Source organism: Telmatherina bonti (genome assembly GCF_933228915.1).
Source record: "Telmatherina bonti genome assembly, chromosome: 12".
Classification (NCBI taxonomy): domain Eukaryota; kingdom Metazoa; phylum Chordata; class Actinopteri; order Atheriniformes; family Telmatherinidae; genus Telmatherina; species Telmatherina bonti.
Genome location: NC_136610.1, coordinates 2,901,570 through 2,915,967, shown reverse-complemented (window position 1 = coordinate 2,915,967; position 14,398 = coordinate 2,901,570). Strand labels below are relative to the sequence as shown.

The window sequence follows — 14,398 nt, the reverse complement described above, 5'->3', positions numbered from 1 at the left end:
ACTACAGGGTCGACTCTGGGGAGGGACGGTGGGTCTTTTTGTCCCATAATGAATAACGTCTACTATCCAAAGAGGACCGGTGGGTTAGAACTTTGATGGAAACATTTCAGCCCAGCAGTCCAGAGAACTGAGTTCTGTTTGGTTCTGCTGCCATCTTGGGTCCATTCTGAAACTAGAGTCCGAGCACACCTCCAGTCCAGCAGGGGGGGCTGAAGATCTTCCGGATCAGAACCCCAGAAGAAGCCACTTCCGGTTGGGGTCAGATCAGATCAGCACCGTGCAGGTGGACCTGGTTCTGGAGGTGGACCTGGTTCTGGACTACAAGCACTAACTGAGGACCATGTTTCGGGTTTGTCTGAGGGGCGCTAAGGCCACGGTTCCGGTAAGACTCCGAACCTTCGCTCGGTGTCGTTCAGCGGTCCGGTCCGAGGTGGTCCGTTTACAGGCCGGTAAACCTCTGGTTCCGGTTCTGGTTGTAGTGCTGGTTCTGGTTCTGGATTCAGCCTGCTAACCGACCAGTGTCGCGGTGCCAGCGGAAAGGTCACCGCAGACATGTCCTTCATTAGCAGGTCAACCGGGTCCAGTCCCAGTTCGGAACCGTTTCAGTGAGAAATCAGCCTGAACACTGATCTAGGCTAGGGCCGTGCTGGTTCCGACTCGGTTCTAAGTCAGACTCTGCTGGGGGTTCTGGTTTCTCAGACCCACTGAGATCCAGGCGAGCTTTTCTTTCCATCTTAATCTTAAAGTATTTATAAAGTTTATTCAAGCCACCAGTCAGGAAAGTCCTCTGCGGCTTCACATCTGGACCGTGGACCAGAACCTTAAACAGATGTTAAGCAGAGCGGTTCTGATGTAATTTCTCTGATTATTGTCTGATCTGTAAACCCAGACACAGATATTCACATTTACTCCCAGTTACAAAGCTTTGCTCCTCAGATGACGCTAAAACTCCAAACATTCCTGTAGAACAGAGGTGTCCAGCTCCGGTCCTCGAGGGCCAGAATCCTGCAGGTTTTCTATGTATCCCTGCTCAGACACACCTGATTCAAATTAACTAGTAGTAGAGCTTAATCAGTTGTGCACGTCATTGGCTGTTTGATCCATTTAGTGGAAGCTAGATGTGTTGGAACAGGAATACATGGGAAACCTGCAGGACAGCGGCGCTCGAGGACCGACTTTGGACACCCCTGCTGTAGAAGATGGACTCTTTAATCCCAGTCAGTTTGTAGTGACGTTTCCATGGCGCCGTGACGTTTTTATGCAGATGTGACGTTTCCATAGAGACGTGACATTTCCATGGAGACGTGACATTTCCATGGCGCTGGGACGTTTCCATGGGGACGGGACGTTTTCATAAAGACGTGACGTTTTCATGCACACGTGACGTTTCCATAGAGATGGGACGTTTCCATGCAGACGTGACGGTTCCATGCAGACGTGACGTTTCCATGGAGACATGACGTTTCCATGGAGACGGGACGTTTCCATGGAGACGGGACGTTTCCATGGAGACGGGACGTTTCCATGGCGCCGTGACGTTTCCATGGCGCCGTGACGTTTCCATGGCGCCGTGACGTTTCCATGCAGACGTGACGTTTCCATGGAGACGTGATGTTTCAGACTCAGCTGTCAGATTCTGAGGATAAAATGATGTAAAATGAACGCATGAACTGATAAAGCAGCATAAAGAGCAACCAGAAGTTTGTAGAAATAACACACATAGATCAGCAGTGACCAAGCCTTTTCTCATCTGTACATCATTCTTTCAAGTCTGAAACACACACACACACACACACACACACTGTTTCCACATTTATCAGGATCCTCAATGTCTCGGTAACCATGGTAACCCAGAGACATTCTGGGTCCTGGTTTGTGTTTAGTTGTATGCTTTCCTCCACAGAGGACCCGTGGTGGGAAAACTCCTCTGGCCGGTCCAGGACTCAGCAGACTCTACTCTACAGGACAGAACAGGTAACACACACACACACACACACACACACACACACACCCAAGCTGACAGATGTTGTTTCCAGTCTTTCTGATGTTTCTGTGACACCGTCTTCATCTCAGCGGTGGTGCAGCGAAGGTGGTGGCGGCCGGCCTGCTGACAGTCAGCGGAGGTGTGGGGGGAACTATACTGTACGCTAAGTGGGATCAGAAGTTCAGAGCGGCCGTGGAGAAGAACGTCCCCTACTCGGACCACCTCCTGGGTCTGGCTCTTGGACCGGCTCCGCGGGATCCTGGCCTTCCCGTCAGGAAACAGGTCAGGATGAATTTTACTGACAGCTGCTCTCTGACAGCCAGACCTTCGTTTTTATGTCAGACATGGTCCGGTCAGAGGTTCTGCTGGTTCCGCTGGGACAGGAACTTCCTCCTGCTTCATTTCCAGAAGAGACTCAACAACTTTTCTTGTTCTTGCATTAGAAGAATAATTCAACAGTTTATTTAGATGTTCCCAAGAGCTTGATGAGAAGATGAGACGAGGTGGGAAGAGATTCGGGAAAAGTGGGATCCTCTGGTTGAGGTGGGGACTTTGGGAGAGTTGCTCTTTAGGAACCCGGACTGGTTCTTGGACTGGTTCTGGGGCTGGTTCTGGGACTGGTCTGGGACTGGTTCTGGGACTGGTTCTGGGGCTGGTTCTGGGACTGGTTCTGGGACTGGTTCTGGGGCTGGTTCTGGGACTGGTTCTGGGACTGGTTCTGGGGCTGGTTCTGGGACTGGTCTGGGACTAGTTCTTGGACTGGTTCTGGGGCTGGTTCTGGGAATGGTCTGGGACTGGTTCTGGGACTGGTTCTGGGGCTGGTTCTGGGACTGGTTCTGGGGCTGGTTCTGGGACTGGTTCTGGGGCTGATTCTGGGACTGGTTCTGGGACTGGTTCTGGGGCTGGTTCTGGGACTGGTCTGGGACTAGTTCTTGGACTGGTTCTGGGACTGGTTCTGGGGCTGGTTCTGGGGCTGGTTCTGGGACTGGTTCTGGGGCTGGTTCTGGGACTGGTTCTGGGACTGGTTCTGGGACTGGTTCTGGGGCTGATTCTGGGACTGGTTCTGGGGCTGGTTCTGGGACTGGTCTGGGGCTGGTTCTGGGACTGGTTCTGGGACTGGTTCTGGGGCTGATTCTGGGACTGGTTCTGGGGCTGGTTCTGGGACTGGTCTGGGGCTGGTTCTGGGACTAGTTCTGGGACTGGTTCTTGGACTGGTTCTGGGGCTGGTTCTGGGACTAGTTCTTGGACTGGTTCTGGGACTGGTTCTGGGACTGGTTCTGGGGCTGGTTCTGGGACTGGTTCTGGGACTAGTTCTGGGACTGGTTCTGGGACTGGTTCTGGGGCTGGTTCTGACGTACGGAGACGTGTAGAGACGTGTAGAGACGTGTAGAGACGTGTAGAGACGTACGGAGACGTACGGAGACGTGTAGAGACGTGTAGAGACGTACAGAGACGTACGGAGACGTACGGAGACGTACGGAGACGTACGGAGACGTACGGAGACGTGTAGAGACGTACGGAGACGTGTAGAGACGTACAGAGACGTACGGAGACGTGTGGAGACGTACGGAGACGTGTAGAGACGTGTAGAGACGTACGGAGACGTGTAGAGACGTGTAGAGACGTACGGAGACGTGTAGAGACGTACGGAGACGTGTAGAGACGTACGGAGACGTACGGAGACGTGTAGAGACGTGCGGAGACGTGTAGAGATGTACGGAGACGTGTAGAGACGTGTAGAGACGTACAGAGACGTGTAGAGACGTACGGAGACGTGTAGAGACGTACGGAGACGTGTGGAGACCTGTAGAGACGTATGGAGACGTGCGGAGACGTATGGAGACGTGTGGAGACGTGTAGAGACGTATGGAGACGTGTAGAGACGTGTAGAGACGTGTAGAGACGTGTAGAGACGTATGGAGACGTGTGGAGACGTGTAGAGACGTGTGGAGACGTATGGAGACGTGCGGAGACGTGTAGAGACGTACGGAGACGTGTAGAGACGTACGGAGACGTGTGGAGACCTGTAGAGACGTATGGAGACGTGCGGAGACGTATGGAGACGTGTGGAGACGTGCGGAGACGTGTAAAGACGTGTAGAGACGTGTAGAGACGTATGGAGACGTGTGTAGACGTGTAGAGACGTATGGAGACGTATGGAGACGTGCGGAGACGTACGGAGACGTGTAGAGACGTACGGAGACGTGTAGAGACGTACGGAGATGTACGGAGATGTGTAAAGACGTACAGAGACGTAAGGAGACGTAAGGAGACGTACGGAGACCTGTAGAGACGTACGGAGACGTACGGAGATGTACGGAGATGTGTAAAGACGTACAGAGACGTAAGGAGACGTAAGGAGACGTAAGGAGACGTAAGGAGACGTAAGGAGACGTACGGAGACGTGTAGAGACGTACAGAGACGTACGGAGACGTGTAGAGACGTACGGAGACGTGTAAAGACGTGTAGAGACGTACGGAGACGTGTGGAGACGTGTGGAGACGTGTGGAGACGTGTGGAGACGTGTGGAGACGTGTGGAGACGTACGGAGACGTACGGAGACGTGTGGAGACGTACGGAGACGTACGGAGACGTGTGGAGACGTACGGAGACGTACGGAGACGTGTAGAGACGTACAGAGACGTACGGAGACGTGTAAAGACGTGTAGAGACGTACGGAGATGTACGGAGATGTGTAAAGACGTACAGAGACGTAAGGAGACGTACGGAGACGTGTAGAGATGTACGGAGACGTGTAGAGACCTGTAGAGACGTACGGAGACGTACGGAGACGTACAGAGACGTGTAGAGATGTACGGAGACGTGTAGAGACGTACGGAGACGTGTAGAGACGTACGGAGACGTATGGAGACGTGCGGAGACGTGTAGAGACGTGCGGAGACGTATGGAGACGTGCGGAGACGTGCGGAGACGTGCGGAGACGTACGGAGACGTGTGGAGACGTGTAGAGATGTACGGAGACGTGTAGAGACGTACAGAGACGTACGGAGACGTGTAGAGACGTATGGAGACGTATGGAGACGTATGGAGACGTATGGAGACGTGCGGAGACGTGCGGAGACGTGCGGAGACGTATGGAGACGTGTAGAGATGTACGGAGACGTGTAGAGACGTACAGAGACGTACGGAGACGTGTAGAGACGTACAGAGACGTGTAGAGACGTACGGAGACGTACGGAGACGTGTAGAGATGTACGGAGACGTGTAGAGACGTACGGAGACGTGTAGAGACGTACGGAGACGTACGGAGACGTGTAGAGACGTGTAGAGACGTACGGAGACGTACGGAGACGTGTAGAGACGTACGGAGACGTGTAGAGACGTACGGAGACGTGTGGAGACCTGTAGAGACGTGTGGAGACGTGTAGAGACGTGTGGAGACCTGTAGAGACGTACAGAGACGTACAGAGACGTACAGAGACGTGTAGAGACGTGTAGAGACGTACGGAGACGTGTAGAGACGTACAGAGACGTGTAGAGACGTACAGAGACGTGTAGAGACGTACGGAGACGTACGGAGACGTGTAGAGACGTACAGAGACGTACGGAGACGTGTAGAGACGTACGGAGACGTGTAGAGACGTACGGAGACGTGTAGAGACGTACGGAGACGTGTAAAGACGTGTAGAGACGTACGGAGACGTGTAAAGACGTACGGAGACGTAAGGAGACGTGTAAAGACGTACAGAGACGTAAGGAGACGTACGGAGACGTGTAGAGACGTATGGAGACGTGCGGAGACGTGTAGAGACGTACGGAGACGTGTAGAGACGTACAGAGACGTACGGAGACGTACGGAGACGTGTAGAGACGTACGGAGACGTGTAGAGACGTACGGAGACGTGTAGAGACGTACGGAGACGTACAGAGACGTACGGAGACGTGTAGAGACGTACGGAGACGTGTAGAGACGTACGGAGACGTGTAGAGACGTACGGAGACGTGCAGAGACGTAAGGAGACGTGTAGAGACGTACGGAGACGTACGGAGACGTGTAAAGACGTACAGAGACGTAAGGAGACGTACGGAGACGTACAGAGACGTAAGGAGACGTACGGAGACGTGTAGAGACGTACAGAGACGTACGGAGACCTGTAGAGACGTACGGAGACGTACGGAGACGTGTAGAGACGTGCGGAGACGTGCGGAGACGTATGGAGACGTGTGGAGACCTGTAGAGACCTGTAGAGACGTAAGGAGACGTACGGAGACGTACGGAGACGTGCGGAGACGTGCAGAGACGTATGGAGACGTGCGGAGACGTATGGAGACCTGTAGAGACGTATGGAGACGTGCGGAGACGTGCGGAGACGTATGGAGTCGTGTGGAGACCTGTAGAGACGTGTGGAGACCTGTAGAGACGTATGGAGACGTGTAGAGACGTGTGGAGACGTGTGGAGACGTGTGGAGACGTGTGGAGACCTGTAGAGACGTATGGAGACGTATGGAGACGTATGGAGACGTGCAGAGACGTGCAGAGACGTGCGGAGACGTGCGGAGACGTGCGGAGACGTGTGGAGACCTGTAGAGACGTATGGAGACGTGTGGAGACCTGTAGAGACGTATGGAGACGTATGGAGACGTATGGAGACGTGTAGAGACGTACGGAGACGTGTAGAGAAGTACGGAGACGTGTAAAGACGTGTAGAGACGTAAGGAGACGTAAGGAGACGTGTAAAGACGTGTAGAGACGTAAGGAGACGTGTAAAGACGTGTAGAGACGTACGGAGACGTACAGAGACGTATGGAGACGTACGGAGACGTGTAGAGACGTACGGAGACGTGTAAAGACGTGTAGAGACGTAAGGAGACGTACGGAGACGTGTAAAGACGTACAGAGACGTAAGGAGACGTACGGAGAAGTACAGAGACGTACGGAGACGTAAGGAGACGTACGGAGACATGTAGAGACGTACGGAGACGTGTAGAGACGTAAGGAGACGTAAGGAGACGTGTAAAGACGTACAGAGACGTAAGGAGACGTAAGGAGACGTACAGAGACGTAAGGAGACGTAAGGAGACGTAAGGAGACGTAAGGAGACGTACAGAGACGTACAGAGACGTAAGGAGACGTAAGGAGACGTACGGAGACGTGTAAAGACGTACAGAGACGTAAGGAGACGTACGGAGACGTACGGAGACGTACGGAGAAGTACGGAGACGTACGGAGACGTACGGAGACGTGTAGAGACGTACGGAGACGTACGGAGACGTACGGAGACGTACGGAGACGTACGGAGACGTACGGAGACGTGTGGAGACGTGTGGAGACGTGTGGAGACGTGTAGAGACGTATGGAGACGTGTGGAGACCTGTAGAGACGTATGGAGACGTGCGGAGACCTGTAGAGACGTATGGAGACGTGCGGAGACGTGTAGAGACGTACGGAGACGTGCGGAGACCTGTAGAGACGTATGGAGACGTATGGAGACGTGTAGAGACGTATGGAGACGTGTGGAGACCTGTAGAGACGTATGGAGACGTGTGGAGACCTGTAGAGACGTATGGAGACGTGTGGAGACCTGTAGAGACGTATGGAGACGTATGGAGACGTATGGAGACGTGCGGAGACGTGCGGAGACGTGCAGAGACGTATGGAGACCTATGGAGACGTGTAGAGACGTATGGAGACGTGTGGAGACCTGTAGAGACGTATGGAGACGTGTGGAGACCTGTAGAGACGTATGGAGACGTGTGGAGACCTGTAGAGACGTATGGAGACGTGTGGAGACCTGTAGAGACGTATGGAGACGTGCAGAGACGTGCAGAGACGTGCGGAGACGTGCGGAGACGTGTAGAGACGTATGGAGACCTATGGAGACGTGCAGAGACGTATGGAGACGTGTGGAGACCTGTAGAGACGTATGGAGACGTGCAGAGACGTGCGGAGATGTGCGGAGACGTGTAGAGACGTATGGAGACCTATGGAGACGTGCAGAGACGTATGGAGACGTGTGGAGACCTGTAGAGACGTATGGAGACCTGTAGAGACGTATGGAGACGTGTGGAGACATATGGAGACGTGCAGAGACGTGTAGAGACGTATGGAGACCTGTAGAGACGTATGGAGACCTGTAGAGACGTGTGGAGACCTGTAGAGACGTATGGAGACCTGTGGAGACGTGTGGAGACGTGCAGAGACGTGTAGAGACGTGCAGAGACGTGTAGAGACGTTCGGAGACGTACGGAGATGTACGGAGACGTGTGGAGACGTTGCCAGGGTTACCAGGTTTACCAGGGTTACCAGACTTGGAGTCAGTTTGTTTATGTGGAACTTAGCACGACTTCCTGCTCAAGTGGAGACAGAGGACGTCTCAGTAGATGTGGACGTCTGTCTCCAGGTGACTGACAGGGTGGAGGCGGGACAGGAAGGATGTGGATGATGGAGGGTCTGGTCTGGTAGTCTGGACCTCACAGAGACTGGACCTGCAGAACATCATGTTCACATCAGTAGTTCTGTCCAGACCTGTGGTTAAAAGACAACAAAAGCTGGCACAGTCCGGTTTGGCCTGGGGAGGCTCGGGAAAAGGTGACGGCCCGGTTCGGCCCAGTTCGGCCCGGTTCATTCTGGTTCGGCCCGTGGGGAAAGTGACTGTGTCAGCCTGTGAGGTGAACACAGGCGTGTGGTCAGGAGGCAGGTGGACGTGTCACCTGACACACCTGAATAAAGAATGTTCTGGATCCATAAAGAGCCAATCAGAACAGCAGATTTTTGACTCCTGGTTCTGCTCAGAAGGAGCTGGTCCAGCCGCCATCCATGATGGAAAAATGGGGGAAGACCAACAAGGAGGAGTCGGAAGAGAAAGTCAAGGAGGAGAGGCCAGCTGAGGAGTCCAGTCCGGTCCCGGTCCAGAGCATTGAAGGTATGTTGTGTTAACTGTTTCCTGCACAATGCTGAGAACAACATCACCCACCCTCTTCATCAGGATGCGGTTCTGATCCGAGTGGTGTAATCAGAATCTTCTGATTGATACTGAGGAACGTGGGTTAGGAAAAACCAGTCTGGCCAACTTAAAGTTCTGGTTTCACTGAGTCCTGGGTCAGAGTCCTGGATCCGTGATGGGCCGGAAGCTCCTAGCTTCATGTCCGCTGCTAGCTTCATGTCCGCTGCTAGCTTCATGTCCGCTCCTAGCTTCATGTCCGCTCCTAGCTTCATGTCCGCTGCTAGCTTCATGTCCGCTCCTAGCTTCATGTCCGCTCCTAGCTTCATGTCCGCTGCTAGCTTCATGTCCGCTGCTAGCTTCATGTCCGCTGCTAGCTTCATGTCCGCTGCTAGCTTCATGTCCGCTGCTAGCTTCATGTCCGCTCCTAGCTTCATGTCCGCTGCTAGCTTCATGTCCGCTGCTAGCTTCATGTCCGCTCCTAGCTTCATGTCCGCTGCTAGCTTCATGTCCGCTCATCCAGACGGAAACATCCAGATTGCTTCAGGTTCAGTGGTGTTGTGGAAAAAAGTCTGTCGATGACGAGGAGTCTGGTTCTGAAGTGGAAAAGATTACAAAGTTTTTTGAACAGAAAATTAAGTACAGAATAATACAAATTACAATTTGGAGAGACAGTCCAGAGGTCCGACAGGGCAGAAGTCTGGAATGTTCTACCTGAGTTCCTGGCTGAAGCATCCTTTTACCCTCGCATAAGGGCGTCAGTTGTCTGACCTGAATCTATGTTATTCTAAAGAAGAAATGTCTGTGTTTAGCTGTAACCCTCTTCAGAGGAAGAGAGTGTTCTAACTAATCAGATCCCAGATGTCTGAATGCAGACATGTCAGATCTACACATCGCTATGTCTGTAAAGGGAATAAGCAGACACTGGAACTAAGCTTAAGTTCATCATGACCTTTTCAGAAAGCCCACAAAGCCAAAACATAAAATTTCCACCACAGTAGCTTCAGCCACATCATGGATCTGGTTCTCCAGGGTTTCTGGTCTTCCTCTGCTGATGACGTGGATGTGGTTCTTGGAGGGAACTGAAGACTCAGCTGTTCTTTGTGCCAAGCAGCAGAGCTCTGGACTGGTCATGTGATCCTCCTGTTGATGTTTCCTACCTACATAGGTGTGGAAACACGCGGAGGAAGAAGGTATTAACTATGACGGCTGCAGATAAAGTTGCACAATTAACTGTTAAAATATCCCGACCTCGATTCATACGATCTCATTTTCAAATGACGAGGATTTAAAAAAAAAGAAAAAAGACCACGAATGTACAGCATTTCCAACTGGGACATCACCTGCATCAAAACAAGCGCTCCCTCTTTCTCCCTCAACAAACGACAACGGCGGATCCTTACGCCACGTGACGCAGATGCCGGCTGGTAGGAAAAAACTTGGCAACTTTCTGGCTAAATCTGGCGACTTCGCAAACCCCCAAGGCGACTTTTGTTTGTTAAAAGTGACCAGCGACAAATCTAGCAACTCTTACTGGAGTTACTAGAGACGTTACTAGAGACGTTACTGGAGACGTTACTGGAGACGTTACTGGAGACGTTACTGGAGACATTACTGGAGACGTTACTGGAGTTACTGGAGACGCTACTGGAGACGCTACTGGAGACGCTACTGGAGACGTTACTGGAGACGTTACTGGAGACGTTACTGGAGACGCTACTGGAGACGCTACTGGAGACGCTACTGGAGTTACTGGAGACGTTACTGGAGTTACTGGAGACGCTACTGGAGTTACTGGAGACGTTACTGGAGACGCTACTGGAGACGTTACTGGAGTTACTGGAGACGCTACTGGAGTTACTGGAGACGCTACTGGAGTTACTGGAGACGCTACTGGAGTTACTGGAGACGCTACTGGAGTTACTGGAGACGCTACTGGAGACGCTACTGGAGTTACTGGAGACGCTACTGGAGTTACTGGAGACGCTACTGGAGACACTACTGGAGACGCTACTGGAGTTACTGGAGACGCTACTGGAGACGCTACTGGAGACGCTACTGGAGACGCTACTGGAGTTACTGGAGACGTTACTGGTGTTACTGGAGACGCTACTGGAGACGCTACTGGAGACGTTACTGGAGTTACTGGAGACGCTACTGGAGTTACTGGAGACGCTACTGGAGTTACTGGAGACGCTACTGGAGTTACTGGAGACGCTACTGGAGTTACTGGAGACGCTACTGGAGACGCTACTGGAGACGCTACTGGAGTTACTGGAGACGTTACTGGAGTTACTGGAGATGTTACTGGAGTTACTGGAAACGTTACTGGAGTTACTGGAGACGCTACTGGAGACGCTACTGGAGTTACTGGAGACGTTACTGGAGACGCTACTGGAGTTACTGGAGACGTTACTGGAGACGTTACTGGAGACGTTACTGGAGACGCTACTGGAGACGCTACTGGAGACGTTACTGGAGACGCTACTGGAGTTACTGGAGACGCTACTGGAGACGCTACTGGAGACGTTACTGGAGACGCTACTGGAGACGTTACTGGAGACGCTACTGGAGACGCTACTGGAGTTACTGGAGACGTTACTGGAGTTACTGGAGACGCTACTGGAGTTACTGGAGACGTTACTGGAGTTACTGGAGACGCTACTGGAGTTACTGGAGACGTTACTGGAGACGCTACTGGAGTTACTGGAGACGCTACTGGAGTTACTGGAGACGTTACTGGAGACACTACTGGAGTTACTGGAGACGTTACTGGAGACACTACTGGAGTTACTGGAGACGTTACTGGAGTTACTGGAGACGCTACTGGAGTTACTGGAGACGTTACTGGAGTTACTGGAGACGTTACTGGAGTTACTGGAGACGCTACTGGAGTTACTGGAGACGCTACTGGAGTTACTGGAGACGCTACTGGAGTTACTGGAGACGTTACTGGAGACGCTACTGGAGTTACTGGAGACGTTACTGGAGACACTACTGGAGTTACTGGAGACACTACTGGAGACGCTACTGGAGACGTTACTGGAGTTACTGGAGACGCTACTGGAGTTACTGGAGACGTTACTGGAGTTACTGGAGACGCTACTGGAGTTACTGGAGACGTTACTGGAGTTACTGGAGACGCTACTGGAGACGCTACTGGAGTTACTGGAGACGTTACTGGAGACGCTACTGGAGTTACTGGAGACGCTACTGGAGACGCTACTGGAGTTACTGGAGACGTTACTGGAGACGCTACTGGAGTTACTGGAGACGTTACTGGAGACACTACTGGAGTTACTGGAGACGTTACTGGAGTTACTGGAGACGCTACTGGAGTTACTGGAGACGTTACTGGAGACACTACTGGAGTTACTGGAGACGCTACTGGAGTTACTGGAGACGTTACTGGAGACGCTACTGGAGTTACTGGAGACGTTACTGGAGACGCTACTGGAGTTACTGGAGACGTTACTGGAGACGCTACTGGAGTTACTGGAGACGTTACTGGAGACACTACTGGAGTTACTGGAGACGCTACTGGAGTTACTGGAGACGTTACTGGAGACGCTACTGGAGTTACTGGAGACGTTACTGGAGACGTTACTGGAGTTACTGGAGACGCTACTGGAGACGCTACTGGAGTTACTGGAGACGTTACTGGAGACGCTACTGGAGTTACTGGAGACGTTACTGGAGACACTACTGGAGTTACTGGAGACGCTACTGGAGTTACTGGAGACGTTACTGGAGACGCTACTGGAGTTACTGGAGACGTTACTGGAGACGCTACTGGAGTTACTGGAGACGTTACTGGAGACACTACTGGAGTTACTGGAGACGCTACTGGAGTTACTGGAGACGCTACTGGAGTTACTGGAGACACTACTGGAGTTACTGGAGACGCTACTGGAGTTACTGGAGACGCTACTGGAGTTACTGGAGACGCTACTGGAGTTACTGGAGACGCTACTGGAGTTACTGGAGATGTTTCTGGTGTTTTGGCGACTGACCTGAAAGCACATCTTGTTTAGCAGTGACTGTCAGGAACGAGCGGTGGGAGTCTCTCCCCATCATAAAGCACTCCCAGCCGGTCAGAGGAGCAGAGAGGACACCTGCACAAGTCCACGTGCACAGTCACAATGAATAGTGCACGTGCAAATCCACAGCTGATCCCAGCCTGGTTTACAGAGTGGGATGTAAACTAACATCTGTTGTCTCTGTTTGGTCCATTTAGATTGTTAATGTCCAGTTTAAACTGGCCATATGCTGTAATGTGATGGACGTTGTAGGAGAGAGGAATAATGTGGGAGAAACAAAAGATGAGTCAAAACCATCCTAAATATGTATAATATTATGAATAAACTCAGTTCTTTGGGGTTTTTTAAAAAAAAGTTTTTATTTTACCATTGGATAGGCTATCACTTTAAAAAAGTAGATTCTGAATCCCTTTAGACCCACATTGCATAAATCACTTTGTCCTCCATTGTTAAATGTCAGAATATCAAATTAATGTGTATATCAAGTTGATGTGCCGGTAATACGTGTAATATGATGTTGTATTGTAATATTAATATTACATTGGGAAAATATCCTGAGAGAATCTTGATCTCAATTCTAAGCAAAAAAATCCTGATTCTCGTTTCATCCAGAATCGTGCAACCCTAGCTGCAGGTTTCCATGCCTGCTTGTGTCAGTGTGTTCAGTCAGCAGCATGAGTCCAGAGGCCTCATCTTTAAGATTCCAGCCACCCCCCTCATCCACTAGAGGCTCCAGAACCAGCAAATCCCCGTAGACTCCCATGTTAAAAAGAAAGAAATAAAGAAATAAACACGTTTACAGCAGAAATAAACATGTTTACAACCTGGTTCAAAAATCCATTTTAGGTTTAATAGGTCAGCTTTACCTTCATGACAACTGTGGGGGGAGTGAATTTTTTTCTAACTCGTCCGTTTAAAAGTAATTTATTCTTGAAATTCGGCATATTTAGGGCCATGTCCTTTTGATTGACAGGTACCACATATTCTGATGCAAAGAGCAACCGCAGTTTTTAGCCGTTTAACAGTGTGAAATCGCGTTAGCTCACCTTTCTCTCTTAGCTCCTGTTAGCTCTTAGGTACAGGCAGGTCAGTTTGCGAGATGTCAATCATCCACCCCCACGCTCACAGCCCCCCCCCCCCCCCCTTCAGCTCCACCACTTTGCCCATTTTTGTAATTTCCGGGAAAGACAACACGCATGACTCTGCCAAGATGGCGACAGCAAGAACTGCCCAAAGAGCTTCAATTCAGCTCTTCTGAAACCTTCTTGTGACACCACGGAAGCTCCGCCCATCTTTTATATACAGTGTGTATGGTTAGATCTCAGAAAAGATCTGCCTGAATTAGGGCTGGGCGATATATCGAATATACTGGAGATATCGTGGCTAGTCCTCTGTGCGATATAGAAAATGTCTATATTCATCATATTGGAGTATCCTGTTGTCACGCAGGTGTTTTTATCTGTGGGCGGGG

General features: G+C 51.3%; 1 protein-coding gene across 2 annotated transcripts in view; it reads left to right on the top strand.

Moving 5' to 3' along the window:
* The first annotated feature begins 241 nt into the window (after positions 1-241).
* immt (inner membrane protein, mitochondrial (mitofilin)) overlaps positions 242-14,398 on the top strand; it is a 39,107-nt gene continuing 24,950 nt past the window's right edge. The window contains exons 1-4 of one of the 2 annotated variants that reach the window (XM_079250519.1): positions 242-382; positions 1,904-1,974; positions 2,074-2,266; positions 8,743-8,869. In XM_079250519.1, coding sequence (XP_079106645.1) covers positions 341-382; positions 1,904-1,974; positions 2,074-2,266; positions 8,743-8,869 — 433 coding nt within the window. In that variant the 5' untranslated portion in view covers positions 242-340. Of the gene's footprint in view, positions 383-1,903; positions 1,975-2,073; positions 2,267-8,739; positions 8,870-14,398 lie in introns of both variants that reach the window. The other variant, XM_079250518.1, reaches the window with a different exon arrangement.